A 15901-nucleotide genomic window follows, 5' to 3' on the forward strand; every position below is an offset into this window, starting at 1 on the left:
CAGCTCCACGTGAATAAAATACTCAAAATGTTGCATCACTTGCTCCAGCACAGAAGTGGGATAAGAATGTCCTTGTTGAGTGTCTCCCTATGCCCCACAGCCCTCCTGGGTCTTGGACAAATGTACAGGTGTTTCTCCGTTGACGGTGGACCTGCCCGCTTACTCATGTAAACGTAAAACCAGGGCAAACTGTGCCTAGCTGCCAAACTTTGTGGCGTGTTAGCGCCAGTATATACTTAGTGCAAATTCCTTTGTGGAAATGTTGCTAATATGGGGCAGATTGCGGGCGCTATTTAGCCGCAATTCATGGAGCTATTACTAGTGTGCGCAATCCATTCTTAGTGGATATGGCCCTTAATGTCTTTTGTGACGTTCTTGTTGGACTGCTAGCTGTCTTTCCCAGAATATATATCCCTTTCTGTGGATACAAAAGGTCCCTCATTCCCTCGCAATCTCATTATTATTGATCACAAGAACACGGTGCATTTTACCTGCCAATCTCACATAATTATAAGTTAACCGTGCAGAGGCATGACGTAGCCAGGGCTGAGCCAATGGAAGGCGTATTATTCCTGCTTCAAACTAAATAAAAAATCTGAGCAACATTCTGTTGCATTTGTATTACCTTCTATCCAAATGCATTCATAACACTGTGTGTGTTGACTTTGCCTTGCAGATCGAGAAAGGGAAACTGCATGGATGCATTGATGTGGGTCTCTCCGTCATGGCCATTAAGAAGAAAGCCAAGTGCATCGATCTTGATGCAGAGGAAAACATCTATCACCTGAAGGTAAACCACTAGACATTACCCACAGATTTATAAGGACATAGATTATTCAGGTTATTCCCTTTCGATTCCTGAAGCAGATGCTAACATTAAATGACCTCATGTGTTGTATCTATGGGTGAGGAAGAAGTACAGCCCACGAGTGTGTGTGTGTGTGTCGGTGTGTGTGTGTGCTTTTGTTTTTCAACCTTTACGCCCCCACCACCTTACTTGTCCTTGTGTTGATTTATGATTGTGCTTTCTGCTAACTCTGCAGATTATGACACCTGAGCTGTTTGATGAATGGGTGTCCAAGCTGCGTCACCATCGGCTCTATCGGCAAAATGAGATTGCCATGTATCGAGATGAGAAGTCCTTCTATTATACCCACTACCCTTCCCCCAACTCCCAGGGCATGGCTGAGAGTGTCTCTCTCAGAAAGGTATGCCTGGTTCACAAGAGAGCACACTGTTATTGAAATCTATGTTGTCTGGTTAAAGGCATACTTGGTAATTCTGAAGAATGTTTGTTTTTTGTCAAAATCAGTGAATATCTCCTGGTATGTAAACAAAGGGAATGTAAACAAAGCGGGTCCACTTTGTTTACATACCAGTTTACACTAACCCTTTATAGTACAAACTCACTAAATGCTTTCTGATTATCTGCAATTAGCCCCAATATCCCCTCACACAGACACACACACACACACACACTTATTAAACTTATTGAAGGAAGAGAATTGTTATTGAACTGACCTTTATGTCTATTTGCTACTGCAGTGTATGTCTGTACGAAGGCAGTCCACAGTGCACTCTGCAGGAGCTTTCCCTATAAGCTGCAACAGCCAGGCCAAAGTAGCCGCCTGGCTCCAGTCATCTGATGACATGGACAAGTGCTCAAAAGGTGAGACATGTGTGGAGCTAGTACCTTATGCATTCCTTAACTCTCTTGTCCATTTTATATGAATACCCCTCTGTCCCCTGCTTTCTGAGCAAGCCACAATCATAATAAATTTGCACTTTTTTTAAGCAGTAACATGCATTCTTGTGCTGGCCAATATGTTTGACATCTTTATTTTTTAAGTAAGATGCTAACAACAATAAAAACACTGTTTTGTAGTGTTGTTAATACCTCGGGCCTTTATTCAGAGAAACAGTGTTGGTGGCAGGTTTGATGAAGAAGAGACAGCTTGAGGCAGTTGAGGAGGTTTCCATGAACAATTATTTTATTTAAACAACAAGACTCATACTGCAGTCAAACGGAGCCAATACAAAGTTAAAGTGTTGTAGCCAAACCAAATTTTTCATTTTTCATTTCATTTAACTTTTATTTATCCTCGAGAGACCAATTGAGGGGTGACCCTCATTTTCAATGACGTCGAGTTCAAACAAATTCAAAGGAAAAACAACAATACATTAACAATATTCAACGCAAATACATCAAATACACAACAACAGGTGAAGAGAAAAACAATTGAAACATTTACACAGTGGTGAAATTAAGTGGTAGCAATTAAAATTAAACGGGTGAGAGTACAATATAGCCTAATTAAAACAGTTACAGGTAGAGTTTGGCAGATTTAAAATAGTTTGTTTAAATTGGTTAAAGGATATGAAGTTATTTAGTTTAATTTGTTGCTGTAAGTTGTTCCAGGAGTCAGGGGCACTGAAGCTAAAAGCTGTCTTTCCTAGCTCAGACCGGGCTTGTGGGACATAAAGCATAAGCATGTCAGTGGAGCGGGTCTGATAAAGCCCATCTGAGATTTGCAGCAATTCAGTTAAATAACGAGGAAGCTTCCCGGTCAAGGCTTTGTAAATTAAAATATGCCAATGTGCGTCACGTCTCTCTTTAAGGGAGGACCACCCAACCTTTTCATATAAAAGACAATGGTGTGTGTCATAAGCATCTCCTGTGATGAACCTTAAAGCAGAGTGAAAAACAGAGTCCAGGAGTTTAAGACATGAATGTGATGCATGCCGGTAAACCACATCACCGTAATCAAGGACAGACATGAAAACTGCTTCAATAATCCTTTTCCTACTAAATAAAGGGAAGGTGGTTTTGTTCCTATAAAAATAGCCAATTTTTTGTCGTAGTCGACGAACAAGATTTTTTATATGAAAATTAAAAGTGAGTTTATCATCTAACCAGATGCCGAGATATTTGTACTCTGTGACCCTTTCAATTAAAAATCCATTATTTGTAAAAATATTAAAATCATTCAAATTTGTAGTTCTTGCTCTGGAGAAACACATATATTTGGTTTTGTCTGTATTTAGAACCAGCCTGAGGTCCACTAGACAGTCCTGCAGGGTGTTAAAAGAGCTTTGTAGGTTCTGAATAGATTGGTGCACCGAATCGGAAATGCAATACAGTACTGTGTCGTCAGCGTATAGATGGGCATGACAGTTTTTTAGCGATGAAACAATGTTATTTATATAAATTGTGAAAAGAACTGGACCTAAAATTGAGCCTTGTGGGACACCATTTGTAACAGTTAAAAACTCAGATTGGTATCTTCCGAGTTTAACTGACTGCTGTCTATCAGAGAGATAATCCCTAAACCAGCTACATGCAGAATGATCAAAGCCAATGTCATGCAGCCTCTGTAAAAGCAAATGGTGGTCAACAGTATCAAAGGCCTTTGAAAGATCAATAAAAAGTGCTGCACAGTGCTTTTTCTTGTCTAATGCTGTAACAATGTTGTTTACAACCAAAGTCACAGCAGAGACAGTACTGTGGCCTGCCCTAAAACCAGATTGGAATGGGCTCAAAATGGAAGCACTAGTTAGAAATGTTTTTAACTGATTATTAATAAGTGATTCTAGAATTTTTGCCAGGCATGGGAGTTTGGAAATTGGCCTGTAGTTATTAAGATTATTTTTGTCACCACCTTTATGTAAAGGAATTACGTGAGCTTTTTTCCAAATTTTAGGAACTATTCCAGAGGAGATGGAAAGATTAAAAATATGGGTTATTTGTTTTGATATTATATGTGTCGAAAGCTTGATTGAAAACGGGTCCAAATTGTCCTCTCCCATGTACTTCTTGGGGTTGATGGCGAGGAGCGCATCTACAACAACACTTGTGGGAAGAAGATCAAGGCTGAAAATAGGAGTTTGAGAGACAGGCGGTACGTTACTACTGGTGGTAGAAGGTGTACATCCTCCATTTTGAAAGAGTTGACCAGCAGCTACAAAATGTTTATTAAAAGCTAAGCCAATCTCTTTTTGATCATTGAGAGTGTGACCATTTAATTTGATCTGAGTGGGAACTGTGCTAGAATTGTTTTTATTATAGTTCACAGCTTTCCAAAATAGTGCAGGGTTAGAGTAGCAGTCGGAGATTAATTCAAGGTAATATTCGGATTTGGCTTTCCTGACCATGGCTGTGCACTTATTCCTAAATTGTCTAAAAATAGTCCAATTGGTATTATCTCCAGAGCGTCTAGCTAGAGACCATGCTTTATTTCTTTCAGAAAATAAATCAGACAGTTCACTTGTAAACCAGGGGTTTGATCTATTTTTTACTCTATGCTTTTTAAGGGGCGCATGTTTGTTTATAATTGAGGTGAAACTATTGATGAAATAGTCTAAGGCTAACTCAACATCCGAAATTTCCGTAGTGAGTTGAATGTCACTATGACGGAGATCACTTAAAAAGGCTTGCTCATTAAACCCTTTAAAATTACGCTTAATTATGATTTTAGGTTGAGATCTTTTTAAATGAATACTTCTGATACAGGCCACTGGGCAGTGATCACTAATCCCGAGCTCAAAAACACCAGCTGAGACTATTTTATTTATTTTATTTGATAGGATTAAATCGATTAAAGTTGATTTTGCTGGGTTTTTTAGATTGGGTCTTGTGGACTCAGTTATTAATTGTGTAAGATTAACGTTGCTACAGATTTCTTTGAAAGGTTCAGAGGCACCAGAAAGCCAATCAACGTTAAAATCACCCATCACAATGACCTCTCTATTTACATAACTGGAGAGCATATGTGCTAGATCGTTTAAGGAGCTAGTAACAGCAGAAGGGGGCCTATACACACCAATTACAACAAAACAATCATTTGATGATAAAGATAATTCTAGCGCGATAAATTCAAAACAATTTGGAACAGAGACAGCATGTAAAAGTGTTACAGAATAACAGGATTTAACATAGACAGCCACTCCCCCACCCCTTGCGTTTCTGTCTATTCTGAATAAATTGTATTCATTAATTGCCACAATAGAGTCATCTGTACTCTTCTTTAACCAGGATTCAGTCAGAATCAAGACATCTGGATCTGCCTGGGACACTAAAATCTTTACATGGTCTAATTTATCATGCTGCAATAAACTTCTAATATTTAGATGAAGAAAACCCAAGCCCTTTCTTGATTTAAGAATTTGTGGGGAATTTAGTTTAGAGCAAAGGGGGTCAGTGATGTCTGGGATGAATGAAGGACAATTTGAGGTGTTGTTATGAGTTAAATTGGGGGATATTTCAGCAGGATCCCTGGGGAGATCTTTTTTAATGGGGGATGATTTGGTAGGGTCGTGCTGTGGTAAATATCAGTCCGAATTATGCCAAGATGCGATGTGATGAATGTAGTGATTAGTAAGTTCTTTAATACCTTTGGCATTGGGATGGAGGCCGTCAGATTTGAGTAGTGTGTGTCTAGAGAAAGAGTCAAAGTTGTTAATATAGCCCAGAGAGTTGCCCGAGCACCAGGACTCCAGCCGTTCATGGAAATCCAAAAGACGGCTGTAGCGCTCAGGGCTTTTGGATGACGTGGGAATGGGGCCGGAAAATATACAGAATTTCCCCAGGCTCTCCAGGGTGAGGGCCAGACTCTGAAGATTGTCAAATAGTTGGTATGACCGTTTATTCATTACGTCATTAGTTCCAACATGCAGGATGACTGTGTGGGCAGTAGGGTGGAGGGCAACGAGGGCAGGTGTTAGCTCCATAATGTCAGATGATTTTCCTCCAGAGAGGCAATAGGTGAAAGCACCAGGGAGACAAAGAAATCTGACAATAGAGTCACCGATGATGAGGATCTCAGGTTGGCGATTCAAGCAGCTCCCACAGTAGAGAGACAGCTTCGATGAGAGGGGAGGAGGTGAGGGCAGGGCACAGCCGCGAGAGAGAGCCTCACCTGTACAGCGGATGTCAACATCGGGGGCACCACTTCGAGGAGGCACGGAGGGGTGCACACAGGGAAACACACTTCCAGATGGAGCTGGTAAACGGCGGCGATCTTGACATCCAAACTGGGAAGTGGAACCCCGACGTCCACGTGCCACCCTGGAGCAGGTCTGGACCGGCGAAGCAGATGGAGAGCCGGCAACACGAGCCGCAGGTTCAGCAGCTCCACATAGCACCTCCAGCGGAGCAAATGGATTGCGTGTCAACACAGGAGGAGGAGATGGAGAGGAGAGCAGAGGAGGAGGAAGAGGATGAGAAGATCGTGTAGAAGATCGTCTGCCCTTCTTCACAACAGACGTCCATGCAGCGTCGGGAGGCTGGGCAGCAGAAGCAGTAGAAACGCCGCTAACCGGTGCCTGAGAACTTGAAAGAGGAAGTTGCATAGGACTAACTAATGAGAACGTTCCTGTCAACTAAAAAACCTGTCTCTCTGCTGCTGCGTGGCTGTCTTTAACCTAAGAATCTAAGTGAGCTGATTGGTCATTAAGGTCAGTAAGATCAGGCCTCCTTGTCTCTAATTGGTGGATTCTGACTATTGCAAAATTACTCCTAAAAGGACATCTGTAAAAAACATCACCTAGGAGGAATGTCCAGCCTGGCGCCTGTGGGTCTTCTTCTGAGCTTTAGACCAACAATGTTGGACAGTGGCCAGTAAATTATCCACACTTTCCCAGGTTTGGGGTAAACACAAACCAGACTATGCTAATTTGAACTCATTAAACAGTCATCCCTGAGTCTGTTTTAACATATACAAAGCTAGTGTGATATACAGAAGTTTACCCTAGAGGCTTCACAGCTAAGAAGCCCACATTCCTATCTGTACTCATGGATGAGGAACTCAAGTCAGTTCTCATAAGACAGTATTATAAAACAGTATCAAAAATGTGTTAGTAACATAATACACCACAGTAGTTTAAATGTTTAAAGTAATTTTTAAAGTAAGTCAACTAAGTGAAGTGAACTTGCGAGTGATAAAGGTCGGAGATCGACCCCTTGGAGTCCAGATTTTACCTTTGTCAAATGCTTCAGTTTCTTCCAATAAATCCCTTTGCCTGCTGTCTTATGTAAGGGTTAATGCCTGACTTCGCACGGAAGGCAATCGTCCAACGCACACATCTTTCATTCATTTCTGATAATGGACACTTTGAAGGGCATTATTCCGCTCATACCATGGTCACTTTAAGAAAATAATAATTAGAACATTAATTTAAATAGGTTCCAGCATTTTTGTGTTCAATATAGAAAATGTTTAACAAGCATCAACTTCCTTTTCTAACAACGCCTGAGAGCTTCACTAATTTTACTTTAGCCAACTGACCTTTAATCTAGCCATTTTATTTGACCAGTATCATTATTGCAGCTTGTGTGTTACGAGCACCATCCTGTGGTGTTCGAAAGGTATTGCCCTGCAGGATCACACTTTTGGAAATAAGATTTTTTAATTTCATTTATTTCTTAAGTCACAGAGTTTGCTGCCAGCTGATTGTGAAAATTAGTTTTATAGGCAGACTAGATTTACTGTACGCGTTGTGTTAACAGGATTATGTAAACAGAGGATCTGTCTTGGTCCTTTTGCTATGGTTACTCATCTTAGATACCAGCTGCGGTGCATTTATTTGGAAAAGTGAATATTGATTGTTATGGCCATTTGTCCTCAATAAAACAATAACTTGAAAATAAAGAAATCAAACAAAACAACGTAATCAAAATAGCCACTGAGGCACTAGGGGGACGAATCTTACGCAGGGTAGGGAAAAGAGTCCACTGTCCAGTCGGGAATTTGCGTTTTGAAGGTTTATTTTCCGATCTTTACAAGCAAACAAAGCACATGTACAACAGCGTGGAACTGGCCGCTTCATCTCCTTTGTCTCTCCCATGCCCGCCTACCTCTATATATAGGCACCTGGTGCGCCACACCTGGCCACTAATTGCAAAACAAAAGCATAAACAAACTCAAATTAACTTTAACTGTAATGCAACAAGAAAATAAACATAAAATAATAAACTATTTTATATCAAGTCAAAAAACTAAATAAATGTTTTATAATTAAATCGGACAAATGAATAGCTCCAACATTGATTTTACTGGAACTACTTGAGGATTTCCATACGATATATACGTTTGTAGTATGGCATGCAAGTACCAGGATCTTGAAGCTGATGCAGGCAGCTACTGGTATTCAGTAAAGGGAGCGGAGGAGCGGTGTACTGTAAGATAACTTGGGTAGGTTGAAGACCAGTAGAACTCTAGCATTCTGGATGAGCTGCAGTGGATGGATAGCACATGCTGGCAAACCAGCCAGGAGGGAGTTGCAATAGTCCAGCCCAGGTGTGAGAAGACAAGTGCCTGGACCAGAACCTGCACCGCCTTCTGGGTTTGAAGGGGACGGATCCTTCTGATGTTGTGCAGCGTGTATCTGCCCAATCGGGTTGTTGCAGCAGTATTGGCAGTGAGGGAGAGTTGCTGGTCGAGTGTCACACCCAGGCTCTCTTCTTACTTCAGTGGTTGCAATTTGAATCTTGAGTACAAGCTACATGTTGTAATTGTTGTTTTAAGAGCCCATCTGAAGCCCTCTAACTTTGTCACCCTGGGGCACGTGGAGTCACGTACCCCATGGATACCCTTGGTAAGTGCACATCGGCCCTTATAGTCCGATCAGGTGGTGGTCCTCATTGGCCAGTAGTAGGTAACACAAATGTTTGTGTGATTCTTTTTCCCCCACTTCTTAAGCTTCTTATCTCAGTTTCAATATTTGCCCCACTCTCTTTACAGATTTGTCAGTCTGTGAGGCATACCTGCTGGAGCTCAACCACCTGCTTCAGAGTATGGAAGTCCTCCACCGTACCTATTCTGCTCCCTCTATCCAAGCACTGCAGGTCAGCATTTTATTTCTTATTCCCTGCACCTTTACATGCAGAGTAGGGGCCTCATTTATAAAGATGTGCGAAGAATCCATCCCAAGCTTTATTTTTTTTTTTAACCATCATTGACCTATCACCACCGTCAGATGTCAACTCCGTCAGATTTCCTGTCTGACGGTGTTGACATATTTAACGTTTCTTAAACATAACAAATGGAATTTATCTAGTAGCCATTTGGTTTTTCTGTTGATGTTAGGTGCTAGTATGAACTACTTCAGGAAAATAAAATTATCAAAACATTTCAAATAACTTCTTCAGAAATTGTAAGTCGGTGTTGACATATCATGGTTGTGACACAGGACTTTTAGGATTCGGAATGTAAAATATTCTAAAACTACAACACTTATCAGAGCCTGTCTGACTCTAATGTGCTCTGCAGAGGTATAATTTGACAAGAGGTCCTTCAAAGTGACAGCTGCCCCTTATTTCGCCTGATTTTATTACATTTTAATGAAATGTCTGACGGTGGTGACAAAAAGTGTCCCACCACTTAGAATCCTTATAAAACATGAATGTGTTATAATATAATATATATATAATTATTGATATGAGAGATTATTTAGTGTTGCGTTTTATGAAAAAAGCTATTTTTAATCATTAAAGTACATTTTTAATAGGTTTTATTGCATATGAAAGATTGAAACCTTCTCTGAGGACACACTGTTGTGGACGTCGTGAGAAGATAACAAGTCTCATATATTTGACATAATAATGATAAAATTAAATCTAAGGGGATAATTGTGCTCCAGACCCTAATAACATCTACAATTTTAAATATTTTAGTTTTAAACATAACAGCAGCCAGTTACATATGGAAGACGGCCTTTTGTCCTGGTTCTCAAGAATCACTGATGTGATAATTTGCTAAATTCACAACATGATTTTATCTAGCAAAATATACTGTTTTAATGAATATTGTTGGCCTTTACTTTGTACAAAACTACTTTTTACACACTGCCTAAAATATAGACTATTTGCTCTCCCGCTGGCCACTCACGGAAGCACCTCCCAACGTATATGATATTATTATAGAGTAGCGTTATGAGATTCAGTTTAGAAATATAACCAAAACATGTAGACCTAATTCAACCTACATCACAACTGCATGCCATATACAACAGTAGCCTATATTCGCAACTATAGGTACGTTTATACATATGATTGATTAAATACAGTGGGTGCCAAGCAGTTCACAGTAATATGTGTGTGTTTTTCTGATGACTGAGCTTTATTTCCTGGTGTTGCCATTGAGTGTCGCTGATTCCCCGAGTCAGGAAAACCTTGCGGTAGATCTACACATGGTCGAAAGTTGGCATAGGAATATGCACACTTCTCCGCAAAGAATTTTTCTATAAATACCAACTTTTGCCACAGCACATTTTACCGCACATTTCTGCCTGTCTATGCAAGGTTTTTGTGCGCAGCAAGCTTTATGAATGAGGCCCCAGGTTTGTTCATCATATTTGCATTTTGCAATTCAGTCTAAAAACCTATAGTAAATTAAACTATCCAATAAAATCCAAAATGCTAGATTACTCATCATTTTATGCAAAGTCGCTTAACGTGATTTGTATCTTGTCATTTTTCTCAACCAATATTTGTCGGTGCCATCAAGTCATTTGCCACTAAATAGAAACTGCCTTTGAATACACTTACGCTGAAAAGCCTTTTTTGACATAAATGAAACTACTCTCTGTGTAGACCATCAGCATCTTCTCTTATGTTTACAAGGCACCTCCGTTTGACAGCCCCAAGAAAGAGAAGAGACTTCAGAGAAAATGGCGCGCTAAAAACTACAACAAAGATGTCAAAACAACTCTGCAGGTAATCAACGTGACAAAGTGGGATCTTACTTTCATCTTTTCTTAGCACGGGTTCAAGCTCCAAGCTCTGCTCCTCCTGCTCAACTGTAGGTGCCCAGCTGCATCTCCTCTGGCTCCATCCGCCTCCACGCCTCCAACCCCAACCTCTCCACCACCGCACTCGCCAGCGAGAAGGTCGACACTAAATCCATGGATTCCCCTTTCGACGTGGCTAAGCTGCAGGAGGACTTCTGCCGTGTCGCCACTAATTGTGAGTAGAATATTATGAGCTGGTCATTTTCATTCTCAAGAGTTTAAAAAGTACATTATGAGTGTAACTGCTGCACATTGGCAGTTAGTTTAATTTGTTTACATCACATTATTTTGAGGTAGGCCTAATCCCTGTTATAATGGGATTTATTGGGACATAATTTATTGTGGCCGACATGTGGTGAAAGTGGGTTGCTAACGGAGGTTGAGCTGGGAACTGCAGCGCGTTTTTTGAATTGGCAGGCAGAAAAGAAGCAGTGAATCACAAGTGCTCCGTGAATGAATCAGAGAAATACTTTTGTTGGGGAGATAGTGATAGGAGTATGGAAGCGGGAAATGAGGAAGAGGGGAGAGGATCCACATGGGAAAGTTGAATTGAGGGTGGGGAGAAAAAGGAAAAAGAAGGGTAGGAGTAGTTCAGAAGGGTCAGGTATAGGTGGAAGCAGAACAATATTATATGTGATGTCAGGTTTGGCGATCAGGTTGGGGTTAGCTGGACCAACCCTCTAAAACCAACAAAAATGCTCAATACCTCTGATGGAAATATTGATTTTGCTAAGGTGCTGCCTGATGGTAACATGTGAATTGGATGCAACATGGAGGAGCAGGTAAACAAGACTTTAAAACTGAAAGAGATCGCTGGGATTAAAGTGGTTAAGTAGGAGGAACAGATCGCAACAAAGTATTACAAAGTGTCATTCCTGGGGTACCCCTTAACATCGGCGCAGAGGAGATAAAAATTAATCTGAAAGGGGGAAGGATATTTAATGAATAATAAAAAATCAAGTGTAAATGGGTCCAGGATAGACACTGACCCCCTGTTCCAAATCGCATACTCTTTCTTCTTTCTATTCTACATAGTACATCGGAACATAAAAATAATCTAGTTAGGATGCAGTAGGCTACACTTGGGACATACTTTTACTTATTTATATCATCATAACATTGCGCCTTGATCTTGCCTTTTGCTTTTATATCCGTCGCATCCCTTTTTGTTTTCTCCGTCGATGTGACGTCACTTCCGGTGCGCACTGGATTGTGGGTCAGAATCGGCCAAATAGGATGCTGTTTTCAACACTAAAAAATCTTTGCCAGATGTAGCAGACATCCGGGTATTTCTTACCATACTAAATTTGGCCACAAGAATCGGGACATCCTACATCTTTTTTTTTTTACCATACTAAATAGTAGATTGTATGGGTATTGGAATGCAGCCTGAGACATTAACGATTTAATTTCAAGGGGAAATCCTTCCAAAACGTGTGATGTTGGGATTGGTCAGTGACACGGTGAGGGAATATGTACCGAACCAATGAGATGTTTCAACTGTCAAAAGTGTGGGCATATAGCCTCCAGGTGCAGGGAGCAATGTATGTATGCACTCTATGGATGTGAGGAAACGGAAGGTTCTCCGTGAGAATGGTGACTGATTCCCTCACTGCAATCTGGTGTGTGGCACTGATTGGCTGATTGGACCCAGGTGTGAGGAGATTATATATGCCCTGAGACCCCAGTGCTCTGTGCTGCTCATTATCTCACCTTAAGAGGTAGTGAGAGGTTGTCTCTGAGTGCTCCCTGTGTTTCCAAGTCTTCTGTTTTGTGTGTGTGTCCGTTCAGCTGCTTGGCAGCGGTGGTTTTGTTCTTGTTTTAGTTTTCAATATTAAAAGGTAGCCTGTGTGGCCCTGCACAACTTTGTGCTTTTTGTCTTCTCCCCCCTCCCAGTGTCGCGTTGCGATTTAGTGGTTATCCCTCCGGGGATAACTTTTAGAAACCCCTTGGTCCGCACCTGTGTCCCAAACTCCCCCCGAAGCCTTACAGAATGAGCAGCCCAATGCAGGGCACAGCGGACCTCACTAGTGCTGCTGCTAGAGACAGTTTAGAGGTCCATAGGCAGGCAATTTCTGCTCAAGGAGCCATGTTAGGCTCGCACGACCAAACCCTACGTGCCATTTTAGAGCAACAGGCCTCGCAGGACTGCATGCTGCGGGAGATACTGGCCCGTTTACAATCACCTGGGCCAACCTCTACCCAAGCACAAGCACCTCCAGTTCCACCCCATGACCCTTTTGTAGGCCAGGAGACCAAGCTGGCAACCCCAGCCCGCTATGACGGGCATCCAGGGAGGTGTAAGGGATTTATAACCCAATGCAGTTTAGTGTTTGAGTTACGACCCTCTATGTTTAGCACCGACCGAGCCCGGGTCGCATATATAATATCCCTTCTTTCGGAAAAGGCCCTTTCATGGGCTACAGCCTTATGGGATAGGCAGACTCCAGTCTGCGCTGACGCGCTCCTCTTCATGGCGGAGATGAGGCGTGTGTTCGACCACGACGTTAGTGGCCACGAAGCAGCCAAACGCCTCCTTAGGTTACGTCAGGGCTCTGCAAGCGTTGCAGAATTTTCAATTAAATTCCGGACTTTAGCTACGCAATCAGGTTGGAACAGGGAGGCTCTAGTGACCACTTTTAGTCATGCCTTGTCTGAGAGAGTTCAGGATGAGCTCGCTTCCCGTGAGGTTCCAGATTCACTTGAGGATTTAATCTCATTGGCTATTAGAATTGACAACAGAATTCGTGAGCGCAATAGAGAGAGAAAACAAGCGTACACCCACCAGATGTCCGAGGAGTTTAGTATCCCTTGTGAAAGACCTACCCTGCCTGAGGGGTCCCTTAACAATGATGATGATCAGGAACCCATGCAAATAGGACACACACGGCTTACTTCCGTGGAAAGACGGAGGCGTATGAGCAGTGGCGTGTGTCTATACTGTGGGAGTGTGGGTCACTTCATTCGCCAGTGCCCCTCAACGCAGAAACACAATAAGCAGGGAATCAGGGTAGGCGTGTCAGACCTTGGGGAGGTCTTGCAGAGTCTTAATAATTCCCCTCCTGTGGCCAGTAGTCACACCCCTTTGTCCTTTGAGTTATTTTGGGATGGACACTGGCGCGCCTTCTCGGCATTTGTTGATTCAGGAGCAGCAGGTAGTTTTATGGACTCAACCCTGGCCCAAAAGCTCAAATTACCCATTTATGATCTTCCTTGTCCACTCGCAATTACTGCAGTGGATGGGCAACCTTTGGGTAGGGGTAGGGTTGAGAGGGTCACCGGCCCGATTTTCATTCGCATTGGCAATCACACGGAAGAGATTACGTTCTTTCTTATTGATACACCTCAGTTACCCCTCATTCTGGGACACCCATGGCTCAAGGAACACAACCCTCACATCAATTGGAGGACTGGGAGGGTGATGAGCTGGAGTCCAAACTGTGCATCTCACATGATGGAATCAGACTCAGTTCAACTCCAACCTGTTGGATGTGAGCCTCCTCCTGCCACTAGTGCCTCTGTCTCAAAATCTCCCAGTTCAGTAGGCCTCCCCTGTGCTGCCCCCAGTGACCGCCTGACTCTTGGGGTTATTGAGACCTTGACTCCCTCTGATTCTTCGCCCTCTGTGTCTCTTCCTGCAAATGGGGTTCCTGCAGAGTACGCTCCACTTAGTGAAGTCATTAGTAAACATAAGGGCCGTCCACGTTCAAAAAATCGGAGGCTAAATGCCTTATCTATACGATTCCAGTGTTCAGATAGTGACATTTCTCCAGAGCCCATTGTGCCCCTTACCCGCATCCGTGCCCCACTGACCGAGGAGATTGACTCGGTGGTTCAGGGGGCTCAACAGCAGGAGCCTGACCCAGGAGGGGGGCCCCAAGGCTGTCGGTATGTTCCGGCACGAGTGCGATCTCAAGTCCTTGAGTGGGGCCACTCCGCACACCTCACAAATCACCCTGGTGTTCGTCGCACTATTGGTTTTCTCAAACGGAGATTCTGGTGGCCCCGGATGGGTAGAGATGTGAGCGAGTTTGTGGCTGCTTGCAAAATTTGCACCCAAAACAAGACGTCACAACAGCATTGCCGCCCAGCGAAAAAAATGATGTCCCCTAGGGGGGGCATGACAGAAAATAATTGAGAACCACTGCGTTAGTAGATCAGCTTGAACGTTTTTTTTGCGTGGGAAATCCTGCTTGTACACGTTTTTATACGCGCAAACGTTTAGTAGATCAACCCCTAAGGTTTCTATTTCATATGTCGTGGACGTGGTATATTTGCCCTTTTATTTATTTCAATGAAGAATGTGAATTAAGGTAGCCTATATTGTGTGGAAATCCGTGATTGGTTGGTGCGTAATCTGCAGAAAATTTAAACTAAAATGTATGAATTTGTGATTGTTGAAGAGAATATAGAGCTGTTGTCGTATGTGAGTTTGGTCTGGTGTCTTTTGGTTTGATAAACACTTATTGTGCTGCTGTAGAAAAGGATATATGTGCATATTGTAAATTGTATTTATTTATCTCTTTTAACCCAGTTATCACGGGTTGGTTCGACCTGGAAAATAAAACCCTGTTTTCTAACAAAGACCTCTGGCCTTCTGTACTTCTGTACTTGGGAGCCACAATTAGTGACACTTTCGGGATATTGAGGATATGTACCTGTTTAATGAGAGAAAGACACTTTCGGATGCCTTGGATACTTCCAATAAATATGTATTTCTTCCAGTCTTATTCGCAGGTAAGATGGTGTTTAGTTTTTGAAACATTCTTTATTTAACCTTTATTTATACTCGAGATATCATTGGGGTGACCCTCATTTGCAATGATGTTGAGAAACAAAAACAACAATACATACACAATATACAATGCAAATACATCAAATACACAAGAAGCTGGTAAAGAGAAACATTTTGGACAGAGGTGAAGAGTGGCTGGAAATAAAATAAAATTGGTATAAGTACAATACGGCCTTATTAAAACAGTTAGTTAGAGTTTGGTAGATTTAAGATAGTATGTTTAAATTGGTTAAAGGATATAATGGTATTCATTTTAATTTGTTGCTGTAAGCTGTTCCAGGCACTAAAGCTAAAAGCTGTCTTTCCCAGCTCAGACCGGGC

General features: G+C 42.1%; 1 protein-coding gene across 1 annotated transcript in view; it reads left to right on the plus strand.

Annotated features, from left to right (window-relative positions):
• The window catches only part of osbpl3b (oxysterol binding protein-like 3b), a 123629-nt gene that overhangs the window by 38128 nt on the left and 69600 nt on the right, over positions 1–15901 (plus strand). The window contains 6 exon segments of the mRNA XM_080039556.1: positions 677–790; positions 1044–1208; positions 1546–1669; positions 8739–8842; positions 10619–10711; positions 10801–10960. Coding sequence (XP_079895682.1) covers positions 677–790; positions 1044–1208; positions 1546–1669; positions 8739–8842; positions 10619–10711; positions 10801–10960 — 760 coding nt within the window.

Source organism: Ammodytes marinus (genome assembly GCF_949987685.1).
Source record: "Ammodytes marinus genome assembly, chromosome: 13".
NCBI classification, from domain to species: Eukaryota; Metazoa; Chordata; class Actinopteri; order Uranoscopiformes; family Ammodytidae; genus Ammodytes; species Ammodytes marinus.